The 15,085-nt window shown below is 39.6% G+C and overlaps 1 protein-coding gene across 1 annotated transcript in view; it reads left to right on the forward strand.

Moving 5' to 3' along the window:
* Positions 1–13,220, forward strand: part of LOC135197925 (N-terminal kinase-like protein) — a 62,918-nt gene extending 49,698 nt beyond the window's left edge. The window contains 1 exon segment of the mRNA XM_064225185.1: positions 5,243–13,220. Within this exon segment, the coding sequence (XP_064081255.1) occupies positions 5,243–5,388 (146 nt within the window). The 3' untranslated portion in view covers positions 5,389–13,220.
* Positions 13,221–15,085: the final 1,865 nt, after the last annotated feature.

Below are 15,085 nucleotides of genomic sequence, written 5' to 3' on the forward strand. Positions count from 1 at the left end.
GCTGCTGCTCCTTCTCCACGCTCTCTCTTTTTTCAAGTACGAAAGCACACAAGTCTTCCTCCTTCTGAAAAATGAAGCCGGGCCATATCCATGAAGAGGGCCCTAAAATCTCTTGACTCCTGGATCAAGACACAAAAGGAGTTAGGAAGGACAGTAGTTGTATGCCCTCCTGCTAAACTAAACGGTAGAAGAGGCATATGGTATGAAAACGGGGGAGAATGTGGGATTGTCTCTGCCTTGTTTCAGCCGAGTCAGACTTCTTGAGTCTCGTAGACTCCTCGAGGAGACCCACGCCTTAAATTCGGCCAGAGCACAAATGGGGTCTTCGAGATGGACCACCTCCTCAAGGGACTTTCCACCACTTTAGTAAGTATTTAACTTCCTGGATTGGTCCCTTGGGGTTCTAACTAAGAAGTCCCAGGAAAAGGAACAACTAAACCCCGAAGCCTTACATAGTATCCTCACATGTATTGATAATGGCTGTTCCAAGATGGATCGGCAGAAGTCTGCTCCCTCTTTGGTGCGGGAATACTAAACGAAGAGGGCGGTTCACAGTGCGTTTTCTCACTAAGGGGCCGTCTCTCTTCGCAGAGGTCCGCTTGTTGTTTGCGCCTCTTTCAGAACATTATTCCCTTCTCAGTTGGTGAGAGACATTACTCATTCACTAACTGAGAAGGCACTCAAGATCTCCTTATTTTTGGCAGTCTTCAAGGAAGAATAGACCTGTGGCCAGTGAGGAAAAAAAAAGAAAGGGGCTCGTTCCAGCTCAGCAGCAGCCTTTCGGGAGGCCCTCCGGCTAGATCTATCGCCAGAAGGAAGACAACAGAGAGAAGGGGAAGATATCCTTCCTTCCGTCCCTTTAAGAAGGGAAAATGAGAAAAACTATCCTCCAGACACCTGTAGGAGCCAGGTTACATTTCTTTGCGGGAGCCTGGGAAGACATAGGATCCGATCCTTGGTCGATGTCGATCATCAAGAAGGGTTATTATATCCCATTCAAGGACAGGCCCCTCCCCCCCTTGACAACATCACCCGACCGGGAACTGTCCGCCAGATACAGGACCCTGTTCTGATGGATACTCTTCGTCAAAGGGTGGAGCAGATGTGGACAAAAGAGCAATAGAACTGGTACTGGATCACAGCTCCCCGGGGTTTTACAATCGCTTGTTTCTTGTAGCGAAAGCTTCGGAGGGATGGAGACAGTTACTGGATGTAAGTGGGTGCTGAACAAATTCGTAGAACAACAGAAGTTCAGCATGGAAACGTCTGCTCAGTCCTTGCAGCACTCCGTCAAGGAAGATTGGATGGCGGGTCCCTAGACTTCAAGACGCATATTTCCACATCCCAATTCACCATTCATCGAGGAAGTACCTTCGTTTCATGTTCGAGGAAGGATCTATCAGTTCAGGGCCCTGTGTTTCGGCCTGTCACGGCTCCCCAAGTCTTCACAGACTTGATGAAAAATGTGTCAAGACACTACATATGAAAGGGATAAACGTCTCCCTATACCTGGACGACTGGCTCATCAGGGTCAGGTCTCAAAAGCAGTGTTTTGGAGGATCTGTCAACAACTTTGGAACTGACGAAATCATTAGGATTGATTGTAAACCTCGAGAATCTCAGATGGTCCCCAGCCAGAACATGGTTTTATCTGGGGATTCAGATGTATTCTCGGGGGGGGGTTTTCGAGTATTTCCATTCTCAAGAGAGAATAAAGAAAGGTTTGTACCACAGTATCGAGCTTTCTGGAGAGAAGAGCGCACTTCGCGGGGAATGGTTGAGCCTTCTGGGGACCCTTCCCTCGCTCGAACATTCTTTTCTCTAGGCAGACTGCATCTTCGTGCCGCTTCAGGTCTTACCTGGAGAAGGAGTTGGAGTTGGAAGACAGGAACAACTCTCGAACACGTTTCCAATCTCAGCAGAAATAAAGATCAATTAAACGTGGTGGGTTTGAACCCCCTTTAGAAGGGAAAAGGACGTGTCCCTGGAAGTACGGAACCCAAACCTGACATTGTTCTCAGACGCGTCAGAGACAGGTTGGGGTTCAACCTTAGGATCTAAAGAAGTGTCAGGCACCTGGTCGGAAGAACAGGTGTCATGGCACATAAATTGCAAGGAGCTATTAGCAATTCACCTTGCGCTAAAGAGCTTCGAGCACATAGTCAGAGACAAAGTGGTACAGAGATAAACTCCGACAATACTACCGCTCTGGCTTATGTCAAAAAACAAGGAGGAAACTCACTCTCTCGCCCTATACGAACTAGCAAGAGATCTGCTGATTTGGGCGAATCAAAGGAATGTAGTTCTCCTAACAAGATTTGTCCAAGGGAGAGGAACGTGAGAGCGGACAGACTGAGCAGGAGGTTCCAGGTCCTTCCTACAGAATGGACCCTCCACTCGGAAGTCTGTCAGAGCCTTTGGTATCTCTGGGAGAAGCCTCAAATAGATCTGTTCGCCACGTTCCTCTCCAAAAGGATAGCACATTTGTGCCCTAGAGGGCTTATGCAATAGACGCCTTTCTCCTGGACTGGTCAGGGCTAGATGTGTACGCTTTTCCCCCATTCAAGATACTGGGGAAGTGGTCAGAAAGTTCGTGGCCTCGAAGGGAACCAAAATGACTCTGATAGCCCCATATTTGCCATCCTGAATTTGGTTCACAGAGGTAATGGAGTGGACAGTGGACTTCCCCAGATCTCTTCCAAACAGGATAGATCTGCTCAAACAACCCCACTTCGAGAGGTACCATCAAAACCTACCCCTCTCTTGCTCTGACTGCCTTTCGACTATCGAAAGACTTGTCAGAGCGAGAGGGTTTTCTCGCAAGGCGGCAAGCGCAATTGCCAGAGCCCGCAGATAATCTACTAGGCGAGTGTACCAATCGAAGTGGGAAGTTTTCAGAAGTTGGTGTAGGTCGAAGAAGCTGTCCTCTTCCAATACATCTGTGTCCGAAATTGCGGATTTCCTTCTTTTCCAGAGGAAAAATCCCATCTCTCTGTACTGACTATTAGGGGTACAGGAGCATGCTTTCAGCAGTATTCAGAAACAGAGGATTAGATTTGACAAATGATAAGGATTTACACGATCTCATTCGTTCCTTTGAAACATCAAAGTCAGTAGAACCCACAGTTCCAAGCTGGAACTTGGATGTGGTCCTGAAATTTCTGTCCTCCGAGAAGTTCGAACCACCACACACGGCTTCCTTTCGAGATATCACTAGAAAGTGTTATTTCTGCTGTCTCTCGCTATGGCAAAAAAGAGTCAGCGAGTTGCACGCCCTTGAGTCACGAGTTGGCTTCAAGGGAGACTCTGCGATTTGTTCATTCCAGACTCTCTTTCTTGCTAAGAATGAGAATCCTTCGAATCCCTGGCCCAGGAGCTTCTTCTCAGGTAAACAAAAGGACTTGCTAGTCTGGTAGGCAGAGAGGCAGAAAGATCCCTTTGCCCAGTTAGAGCACTTAAATTCTATCTGGACAGAAAGAAGCAGTTGGGGGGTTCGCAACACGGTCTATGGTGCTCATTAAAGGACCCCAAAAGACCAATGTCTAAGAATGCCTTAGCCTTCTTTGTTAGAAGTGTCATTACTGAGGCTCATAAGAACTGCCCAGATGACTCTTTTAATCTATTCAAGAGTAAGAGCTCATGAAGTAGGCAATCGCGACGTCTATTGCGTTCCAAAGAAATATGTCGCTTAAAAATATTTTGGATGCAACTTATTGGAGATGCAACTCAGTGTTTGCATCTCATTACTTAAAGGATGTGCGCGTTACGTATGAGAAATGTTATTCTCTAGGTCCGTTTGTGTCAGCACAGACGGTTCTGGGTAATGGAGCGAGCACCGATCCTTAAATAAGTGTACATAACCCTCTTGTCGGATGTGTTCTTGAATTTCCTGTGCATGGAAGTGTCAGATGTCGCACAGGCAGCCTTCACTTCTCTTCACTAGGAGATCGAGTGGCAACTGACTTTTAGAGGGGTACAAAATTTTTTTTTTTTGTACTTTTGTATGTGTGATTATCGAGTTTTTGGTTGTTTGCTAAGAGTTCGGGGATGGCTCTTGGCAATCTTAGATCTAACACGGGTGTTAGGATCGGGTGATCGGGATCGGTTGTGTGCTCCTTAAAGAAGGCGTGTTGTCATATAAGCAGATTAGCACCCATTGACAAATGCCAGTTAGGCTCTGCCGAGTAAGCGGATGAAACCCCATCGACAAACCCACAAGAACTCTTGGCCGCAGATCACTATCTCGCTAAGGCTCTTGAGGTGAAGCAGACTCCTGGGCAGTAGCCACGAAGTCTTCCAACTGATAAGGTAGGAACCAAGGTCTATAAATACCTACAACATATGTTGTTTACCTGTCTAGTCAGTAGTTAGCTGTTTCTTGCCCTCCACCAAAGGGTGTCAATCAGCTATGTATATATCTGACAGGATACGATTGAAGACCCACCCAGCCTCCCCGCAGGAGACAGTGGAAGAGAGAATCTGATTAGAAAACGGGAATGGTTCCTAGTCCTGCCACCCAGAGCAGGGCGGTAGATCACCTGACCTACCTGTAGCGAGTGCCGCGAAATTTGAATTTCTGTCGGGGACGACGGAGTCGATAGCTATGTATATATCTGCCAGGTAAGTATGTATGAAACTTTATTGTATCATAACAATATCATTTTAATGGAGGCTGAAAATAATTTGCTAGATTACTACCATAAATGAATTTTTTTTAAATTAAAATATTATTAGACACTTAACGTAAATGTGGACCTCAAATTTGGATGCGTGTTTTGTAAATTTAAAAGAAAATTGATTTAGTTATTTATATATATATTTGCTAACATTACAGTGGGGTTTTGCTAGGGCTTCTTTTTTTATATGTATTTTACAAATATATCTTAATACTGAATGATAGATGTAAAGTTCTGTAAAGTAGTTGATTTTAGGGATAGTTTATTTTAGGGTAGAAATGATTATAAAATTGCTACAGGTTGTAAGCCATACTTATTTATCATCATTGAAAATTAAGCAGAAAACATGATATGAATTTATGATTAAAGAAATTTTATTTAAGGAAGAAAATTTTATAATTACAAAGATAAGCTAAGGTTTTTCTGGGGAGATAATTCAACGCCTTTTGTAATAATCAGTATGTTGCCTATATTTTGGTTGTGAAGAAAGCTAAGCAATAGCTCCTGTGTGTTTTCTCTAAATTCCATGATATATTTTAACTTTGATCTTGAATTATCCTTTGAAGAATCTAATTCAGCGCAAGGGGGCAGTTCCAAGTCCGACGAACAGCGTCGACAGCGGGAGGAAAAGAGGCTGCAGAGACAAAAAGAGATTGAGGCCAAGAGGGCAGCTCGTGCTGGACCTATGAAGCTTGGTGCTAAGAAAATTTAGTGTTGATTATTGGAAGGTTAAGAAATATCTGGAAGTTTCAAGCTGCAGAAACGACTGCTTTGTGCTCGAATAAAAGTGTGTACGTATTGTTATTGGAGAGTTCGTATGCTAGATATAATATATTTTTCATATATGCATTATTGTTGACTGTAATTGTTACTATGAAAATGATTTGTCTGTACAGAACTATTTCGGTGATACAGTGAGAGTGCTTATGAAGTGTTGTGGACACTTGAATGCTGAACTGCGTAAATCACATTTCAGAGTACAGTACTTTTCTTATTTTAAAACTCGGATTATAAATTGAAATTTTGGCTTTATAATAATAAGCAAGTAAAATTTAAACATTTAAAAGTGTTCTTGGATTAATCAGTTTGTCAGTTTCTTTTCCTGAATAGTGTAAGATTCAGCCCAATAAATCACTTAAAAGTGTAGCGTGAAAGTATAAGAGGAAGAATGTCAAGAGCTACATACAAACTTTAAAGGAAAGAAGATTCGTAAGAAAGGATTGGTACCTGAAATGAAAATGCTCTCGCCACACACACAACTTAAGGCAAAAATATGGTGGAAGTTTTAAGTTTGACCTTTGGAAAAGCCAGTAAAGAATGTCTTGTTCAAAAGCAGGTGAGTACAGTCAGAAGATGATTTACTAAATGATAGCAGAGTTTTATTACTTGTATATCTTAGTTTATGTATTTAATGGAGCAGTAGGAGAGACTATTTTATACTTTTTGTAGTTTTTTCTTTTTTTTGTGTGTAAATTGTATTGTACAGAGTTGGTAAGAATAATGCTAAATGCACTTCAGGCAAAATCAAGTAGGTACATTAAGGAAACTACAGAACTTCTATCTTTACATCTGATTTCCCTTTTCAGTGGTTTTGATAATATCACAACTTTTATTTTTAGAGACTTTTATTTTTAGAGAAACAGCAAAGGAACTTAAGAATTCTGTAGCAGTCTGAGAATTGTAGCTTTGGCAAGCTAGTTTACAGAGATTCACACAGCTAATTATAGGTGTTGTGATATTTTTATAGTATTTTCTTGTGAAGTTAATTTTCTTAGACATAACAGAAAATGAAGATTCCAAGCTTCAGTGCTTCCTTCAACTGGTAAAATTTGCTGTGTAAACACACTAGGCTTTGTAATTTTTGCCTTTTAGTTACAATAATAATTCAGATAACTTAAATATACAAGGCTTCCAATACACAGGCACTTTTAAGGAATTCCTTGAATGTACAGGCACACCAGATATTCTAGCATGACAAGGAATTTCAAAGTTTTCACAAAGTAAAGGTAATGTTCAGTGTTGACTATTGTTTGGAAATTTCATATAGCCTCCATTTCAAAGAGAAAAATGCTGCTTAAATTTAAAATAAATCCCGACAACTGGATTTTTGTTAGTCAATTGTTACGTGTTCTAGAGATTTGTTAATATTCTCACTGAGAAGGTGAAGTTTAGAAGCACGTGACCTGTATTTTTTACTGAAAAAAATTAATTTATTAAGCAGTAGTGACTCCATGCATGTCTGTTTGTGACTGATTCTGATTTTCAGGTGGTAGAGAAACTAAAGGGAATTATGGAAGCCTTTTATCAAAGCAAAATAACCTTTGAAGAATAGACAGCATGTGCTGTCTTGACAGTGCTTCATAAAGTCTTACCTCTTGTATGTTTTACGAAAGCAAAAATTATGTGAAAGGTTTCTATCTCTCTCTCTCTCTCTCTTGAGACCTTACCTTACAGACCTTACATCTTGTTCGGGTTGCCCCAGGTCCCTCAGTGTGAGGCACCTCTGATGCCTACCAGAGAGTTGCTAGTACATCTTCCAGTATATTTTGCATCTTCCAATCTTGGATGGTCTGGGATGCAGAGAGAGAGAGAGAGAGAGAGAGAGAGAGAGAGAGAGAGAGAGAGAGAGAATCTTTGCTCTCATAGTGGCCTGAAGCATATTTGCTTAAAGTGGAAGGTAAAAATTGGAACAGAACTGTGAAGGCAAACAGCTGTGTGGAAAATGGACTTTCTTACATGTATTTGGTGGTTAAAAGGATGCTGGCAAAGATTTTTAAAATACCACTCACAGTTTGCCATACAAGCTGTATTGCAGGTGATACCCTTGTGCAGGAATATTTCAACTTGAAGGTTGTGATTTTAAATGAGTGATGAAAACTAGAGATTGGAATAAGGTAAAGTCAAAGAAATTACAACGAGGAGAGAAGAGGCCTAAGGTAGTATTTGAAATGGAAAAGGCAGAAAGAAAGCAAGGCAGCTGAGGGCAAAATTTATTTTTAAAATATGAGCATGAAAGCAAGTGCAATATTTAAGGTGACCTAGTGCAATGGTTTTGCAAACTGATTAAGTTTATGTAAGGGAGAAAAAACACCTTAAGTTTTAAATTGTGCTCTGTTGTTTCTAATATAATTTTCATTTAGCTAAGCAATATTTCTATACCGAGATCTAAGATTATGTAGTCGGCAACAACAGATTATACAATAAAAATGTTTTAATTGTAGACATTTACAGTATGGCCAAGGCTGACCTTGTATTATGTAATTTTTTTGTAGCCTAGCTTTTATTTGTTAAAAAACAAAGTGATTTGCATAAGGTAACATGTTTCAAGAGACTGTAATTTCAAAATTAAAAATCATGGGATTTACCTTGCTCATTAAAGTTAAGATCTGTTGCAGTGATTGTTACTAGTATAACTATATGAATACAGTAAGAAGGGTTTACTTTTAATTTGCTATGAATTTATTTTCTTCTTTTCCTAGTTTTAAAGAAAGATAAAAGCATCTCAAAGAGACCAGAAGTTACATAAAATAATTTTTGAGAAATTACCTCTTCTAGAGTTATTACCGTCCACCTGAAGTTAGTTACGTACTTGTGACCTGTAGCATAGTCGTTTTGATAATGCCAGTACTTCATTTGTAATTCAGTCTATTCATTCCATCTGTCCAGTTACCAAAGTAGGTTTTGGGTAGATATGGCAATATATGTTGCCAGCTTATGATTGCTTGAAATCGATGTTTCCAATATAATTGGCTTACTTTGCCTAGATGCAAAATATTTCTCTGGTAATACATCTGAATGCTTATAGTATATATATACAAAGCACCCTCACCTTATATAAATTATGAACATGCTGATTTATGTTGATGATAAAATACAAGCGCACAAAAGGTGAGCTTGTATTAAATAACCTATGCAGGTCAAACATAAACGGTCTAAGAGCTTTTTAATAATTATGCTTTATCTTGCTGTAGGCTAATAAAAATACAGCTGGCTGTGTCATTTTGAGTAAAAGGCAGAAGATGAAGCAACAAAGTCCTGAATCCTCCGTCTGACCCGAGAACGAGGGGGAGAGGGGGAGGAGGAGGAGAAGAAGCCCTCCTCCTATAATACTTCTTGCTATTAAGTACAGGATAACTCATGAAAACCAGTCCAACCTATTTACCACCGCTTGAAGAAATGTCGCTAATGGCTCAGCAAGAGACAAAGATGGTAATGACGTCCCAACAACAGACGGTGGAAGAGACAACACTGCAGCTGACATCATAGGCTGAGAGGATGCTGGGAGTGACGTCAGTGCATTCAGAATGGCAGCACGAGTCAGTGGCCTTAATGGCAGTGAGATACGAGGCAGCCCAGTAAGTGTCAGAGGCAGTGGAAGAAAAGGAAGGAGACAGGCATTACAAAGTAGCAGATGGAGAATTTCTGGAAGAAGGGTACGTCAAACTGTCCATTCAGGGAGGCGAGAAACCTTCCCAAGAAGGACAAGTAGATAATCTACAGTGCTCCCTCGTCTTGTAGAAAGTCTTCCACTGTGACACAGGCCAGGAATGACACTCCGGGCAAGGGTTAGTGATAGCACAAAAATTGGAATGGCACCAGCTGCAAGTGGTATGGAGGTCAGTAATGGAAGATGCCAAAAACCTCTTAACACAGAAATCATGGAATGCTCGGACACATGCGTTGATGGGATCTAGAACTCTTGGTGGAGGCCATGATAAAGGACAAGCAGGAACACACACACACTGAAATTAAAAGACAAATAAGAAATGGGATTGGGAAGGAGAGTGCAAAAGCAAGACTACTCTCCAAGGCTGTCAAGGAAAGACGAAGGAAAGACAACGCGTCACGAGGTACCATGCCCGTCGGTGACCAGCTTTCACCTTGTATCCGCATGAGTCGCCAGATGCCACAGATTCCTTGCTTGACAATCTTTGAATGTTTGAACCAGTTTCCAGCTGGTGCTAGAAGATTATCCTATTATTAGGTTTGTTCTGCATGTGAACAAAGATGTTTTAATAATTTCTTGCATGTAAATTGCACTAATAGGCTAATACTTTAAATAGCGTGAAATAATGTCTGAGGCTGTTTGAGGGAATTTTATTCACTGGAAGGTGGGAAATTTCAGTTAATACAAGGCAATGGTATTGTGGTTTCCTTTTCAGAATACTTTGCATAGTTAAATAATTTTTCTATATGTCCTGGGCTCTTTGATATAAAAAGTATTTAGTCAAATATTGAGTACACTGGGCTCTTATGAGTATTTTGTCAAATATTGAGTCTACTACTAGGCTCTTTCACGAGTATTTTGTCAAAAAACTTATTGAGCTGAAGTTTGAAATCTCATTGAGTTCCTGTCTAAGAGGTGTCAACATATATGCGTCGCAAGGGGCTAGCCTAGACATTGTTTTTCATTGTAAGGCATTGGAGCAGTACTTAGAATGAATAAATAAAGGTTACAATAAGAAGGTGATTTACACTGATTTGGAATAAAAGCATGCTTAAGAGTCTGTAAAATAAAAAAATCTGGCAACCCTGTGAAGGGGAGAGGACAACTCAATTTTTGTTTCAGGTACAGAGAAACCTGAAATAAGTGCTCACCAGTGGAAGATTCGCCCTCAGAAAGGAATAAGGCTCCAAAGAGATGCCAGAATGGTTGTCCTCTCCCGTTCCAGGATTTCCACTGAATGCTCAGTGGGAGTCAATGAAGAAGAAATGTCTCCCTTATGTTGGAAGCTTAACAGGTGCATGGAGAGTGCTGAAAACCTCACTGGTTGTCATTGCCAGTGTATTGGAAGATCATGTCTGTAAACTGGAAAAGTCACCTTTAATGACATTAGCCAACTGAACACGAAACATGGACAATCAGAAACTAGGCCTAAGTTATATATTTGCCACATTTTTTTTTATTTTACTGACTGTTAAGTATGCCTTTATTCCAATTCAGTGAAAATCACCTTATTATAACATTTATTTATTCAATTCTAAGTACCGTTCCAATGCCTTACAATGAAAAACAATGTCTAGGCTAGCCTCTTGCGCCGCACATCTGTTGACACTCCTTAGACAGGAACTCAATGAGATTTCAAACTTCACATCATTAAGTTATTTGACAAAATACTCCTGAAAGAGCCTAGTATACTCAATATTTGACAAAATACCCTTATAAGAGCCCAGTGTACTCAATATTTGACTAAATACTCTTTTTATATCAAAGGGCCCAGGACATATACAATAAAAAATATTTAACTATGAAAAGGAAACCACAATACCATTTCCTCGTTTTACCTGAAATTTCCCACCTTCCAGAGAATGAAACCCTCAAACAGCCTCACAGACATTATTTCATGCTATTTAAAGTACTATGGCAATCCTTTGGTCACTGGAGAATCCAGCATTTCTGAGCAGCTTGGCCACCTCCCATATGGTAAGGTGGCACTTGTGACTGCTTAACAGTGACTGTGACGATTTCAACAGTCACTAGCTATCATACAGCCCCCACTTACACTGTCTCTACGTTTGCACCTTTGATGATGTGTCCAGAGGAGCTGGGGATGGTATTCCTTTGTTATCTTTGTTCTCCCTTTCAGCTGCCCCAAAGCAGTACAACTGGATGTTCATCACGGCAGATGTAACAATCTCCCTTTTAGGAAAAGACTTCCTAAAAGCCCACAACAAGATGGTAGACATAACAAAACAGCAGCTGACCATGCAACCCGCCTCCGTACCCCAACTCCAGCTCTAGAGATAAGTCACCTCCTACAGGAGTTCCCGGAGCTATAAGGATGACCTGCAACACAACCTGACCAAACCCACAAAGCACCATGTCCAGCAGCACAAAGTCACTGAAGGTCCCCCAGTATATGCCAGTTTCAGACATTTGCCCCCAGAAAAACTTATCCATGCCAAACAAGATTTCTGGGACATGGAACAAGCAGGGATATGCTAAAAGCCTCCAGCCCCTGGGCATCTCCCTTCCAATGGTACCAAAACCTGATGGCACAAGGTGATCCTGCTGCACACACCGGAGACTCGACGTAAAGACAATACCCAACCGGTACCCACTGCCAAACATCACTAACATAACAAACCAGATGGAGGGTGCCAAATTATTTACGAAGATCAACCTGCTGAAGTCCCAGTTGCAAGGGAAGAAATACAAAAATAACTGATTATTGCTCCCTTTGGTACGTACACCTTCAACTACAGCTGCTTCAGCCTTCAGAACTCGGATACAACCTTCCAATGTCTGATGGACGAAGTCCTGAGCAACCTACCCTTCTGCATTCTCTATGTTGATGACAAACTCATATTCAGCCCCAACATCAGGCCACCCTTCTCAACTGGCACATAGACCCAAAGGCAAAGTGGAGTATAGACCAACAAGTGGGTGGGGCTTCCCTCTACCTGTTGATAATTAACTACGTACTTAATCAGTCAGTTTAAACAGCTAGTTCAGCTTGCACTTGCAGGCTAAATTCCTATGCAAAGAACTTCAGGTTTGTATGATAGTTGATATACAAAGTAAACTTAAAATTAGCTGTTTTGAATAATTTGTGAGCACAGATCTATTTGTAGTCTAAGCCATACAGACAAGATAAAACTTAATTATTGAAAGCCCATCATTAATTTGTTTAATCTGAGTAAACGTTCTTCGATACAAGTTTGAATTTTGTGTTTGTGCTGGTACAATTAAAAAAAAATGATCATACTTACGATATTTGTAAGGTATGATGGGTCTGTATATAAAAAAATTCAAAATGTTACCGAAGAAGTAAAATCCATCGATACTGGAGACATTAATTTTTCACCAATCACGAGCTACCCGTGCGCATGTCCACATCTTCAATCGTGGGTGGACAAACTAGTTTAAACCAACTACTGTAGTATATATATATATACAACTGTGATTGTTCCATTCTTTGAACCCATCACTTTGAAGTGTTTTTTTCCTGATTTATAATTGTCATATGTGCCTTCTTTGCAGCAAATTATTTAGTTTTGCCTTCTTTGTAGCAAATTTAGTTTAATTCCATTTTGCTGACGATTCAGTACATTGAATATAAATAAGTAAAATGTCTATTTTTTATTTTACATGTTAGGAGACCTAAGGTTAAAATGACCAAGAGTAAAGATTCTGTTGCAGGTTTAGATCTTTGGTATTAAACACATGGTAATAACACTTAAGGATCATTCTGTCCTGTCTTTTGGATGGTAATGTATAAATAATGAATTGGTTGTATTAAATAATTATTAACTGTGAGTTAAATAATTATTAACTGTGAGACTTGCCTTTTCAGCTCTCAGGGTCTCGCATGTTTCCCCATAAGAATGATTCTGTAGAAATGTATTCTGATGTCTTTTTTTTATATATAATATATATACATATGTATTTCCTAATACTTCAATCATATGCTTTTCCAAAGCCTGTAGCTTGTTCTTGTTGATATTTTTTATTCTGTAAAAATAAAAATCCTACTAGGCATTATTGTCATGCATTTAAGAAAACTGTAAGATAAAATCCTGTACAATAAATCTTATTCATAAGCAGTTACTATTTTATCAATTTTTTTCTAGTTATGTCATATGGCATTGTACTTTATATTGTTAAGCAATTACTTGACAAACTAAGGAAATAAGATAATATGAAGGTAACTTAAATAAATCTTCATATTAAGTTTTATATGATTTATAAAAAGTTTTAAATCTAAATCATTGACAAAAACGTTTAAATCTACTCTCATTGCTAAAGTGAGGTAGGCCTAAGGGTGGAATCAAATGATTTGCCAAAGACTTTTTAATATTGTGAGCTTGGACTCATAAAAAATTAATAACAAGGCTGTGATGGTATCTCTAAAGGTTACCCAAGTTCTAGAATTTTGAGGGGGAGAGGGGAAAATTGCTTATATATAGCAATGACCTAAAAATAGAAAATTTTAGAAGTAATTTGCATGTTTCCTAACATACAAACGTAGTTCTCACACAGGGATTTAACTTGCAAATGTGAGCTAACTTTCAAAAAAGCTGTCAAAAAAAAGTTAGCTATTGACAGGTTGGTTTGTATATTAGGAAAATACAAATTACTTTTAAAATTATATATTTGTTCCTACAAAAAATACAAACCTGTGTTCATTGCATGGGAGACTTACCCATTAGTGGAAGGGATCTGGGCACTCTCTGAATTGACTGGTTAATTCTACCCACCAGGGAAAGCCTTCCTGGTCTGGAATAGCTGAGTAAGGAATCTTAAACCCCCCAGCCTGTTGAATATATGGGATATTTCTGCTAAACTTCTGGCCTGCATAAAGGCATGAGCTTGCTTTTACCAGCCTTCATCATGTATCGGAGACAGTAAAACTTGCTATATAAAACCAACAGGTTTGTTTTATTGTCTATTCCTCATACAATATATTAATAACACAGGCAAAAGGCATGTCAGGAAAGCAAACGACAAGTCGGGCAGACAGTCCGAAGCAAAGTGGAATGCATACCAACAGGTGAACGAGCATTTCCCTACCATTCGATAGTTAATGACCTTGTTTGAAAGTTGAACGGTTGTTGCAACTTGCATTCCCAAGCTAAATAAATATGTAAAGGATGAAGGCTTGTATTTGTGTAGGAAGAAATGAGCACTGAATAGGGATAAATTCACCTGCCTCTACAACAATTGGTACCAACTTTTGTTACCTTTTTTTATTTTTTGAGAAACCTGTTTGTCAATAATGCACCAACTTAAGGAACGTTTCCTTTTCCTCAATAACAAAGTCCCTTGAATCTGTCCTGCCTTTTCCTCAATAACAAAGTCCCTTGAATCTGTCCTGCCTTTTCCTCAAAAACAAAGTCCCTTGAATCTGTCCTGCCTTTTCCTCAATAACAAAGTCTCTTGAATCTGTCTTGCCATATATCAAAACCTCTGGCACTGTCTGAAATGAATTAAGGTATGGAGCAAGGTAATCTAGGAAGATTGTCAGTTCCTAATAAGTAATAAATTCAAAGTAATGAAACAATAATGTTCACTGGAATTTGCAAAAACACTGGGAAGGCGGAATCTGTCGGTTAAGAGGAAACACCGATCATGCATAAAAATACGTACATACACTGGCAAACTGGAGAGGTGAATGATTCTTTCTAGGAAACAGACATTATGTACATTGCATGACAGTATACTCTAGCCAGAGTGGATTTTGACAATGAAAGGGATAGGTGTGGATACCAAATTTCTTTGAAAAATATTTTAAAAGTTCAAAGCCATCAAAATTTAAAAGAAACTAAAATAAGATAAGGCAAAAAAGAACCCATAAAAAAGCAACGAGTCAGCCCATGATATATTACAAAGTTTCCAAATATAGTCAAGAGATGAAAATGTGAGGAAAAAACTCTAGAACATAGATGGGGGTCGACTCAAAAATGTA

The sequence above is a fragment of the Macrobrachium nipponense genome, chromosome 23 (assembly GCF_015104395.2).
Source record: "Macrobrachium nipponense isolate FS-2020 chromosome 23, ASM1510439v2, whole genome shotgun sequence".
NCBI lineage: Eukaryota > Metazoa > Arthropoda > Malacostraca > Decapoda > Palaemonidae > Macrobrachium > Macrobrachium nipponense.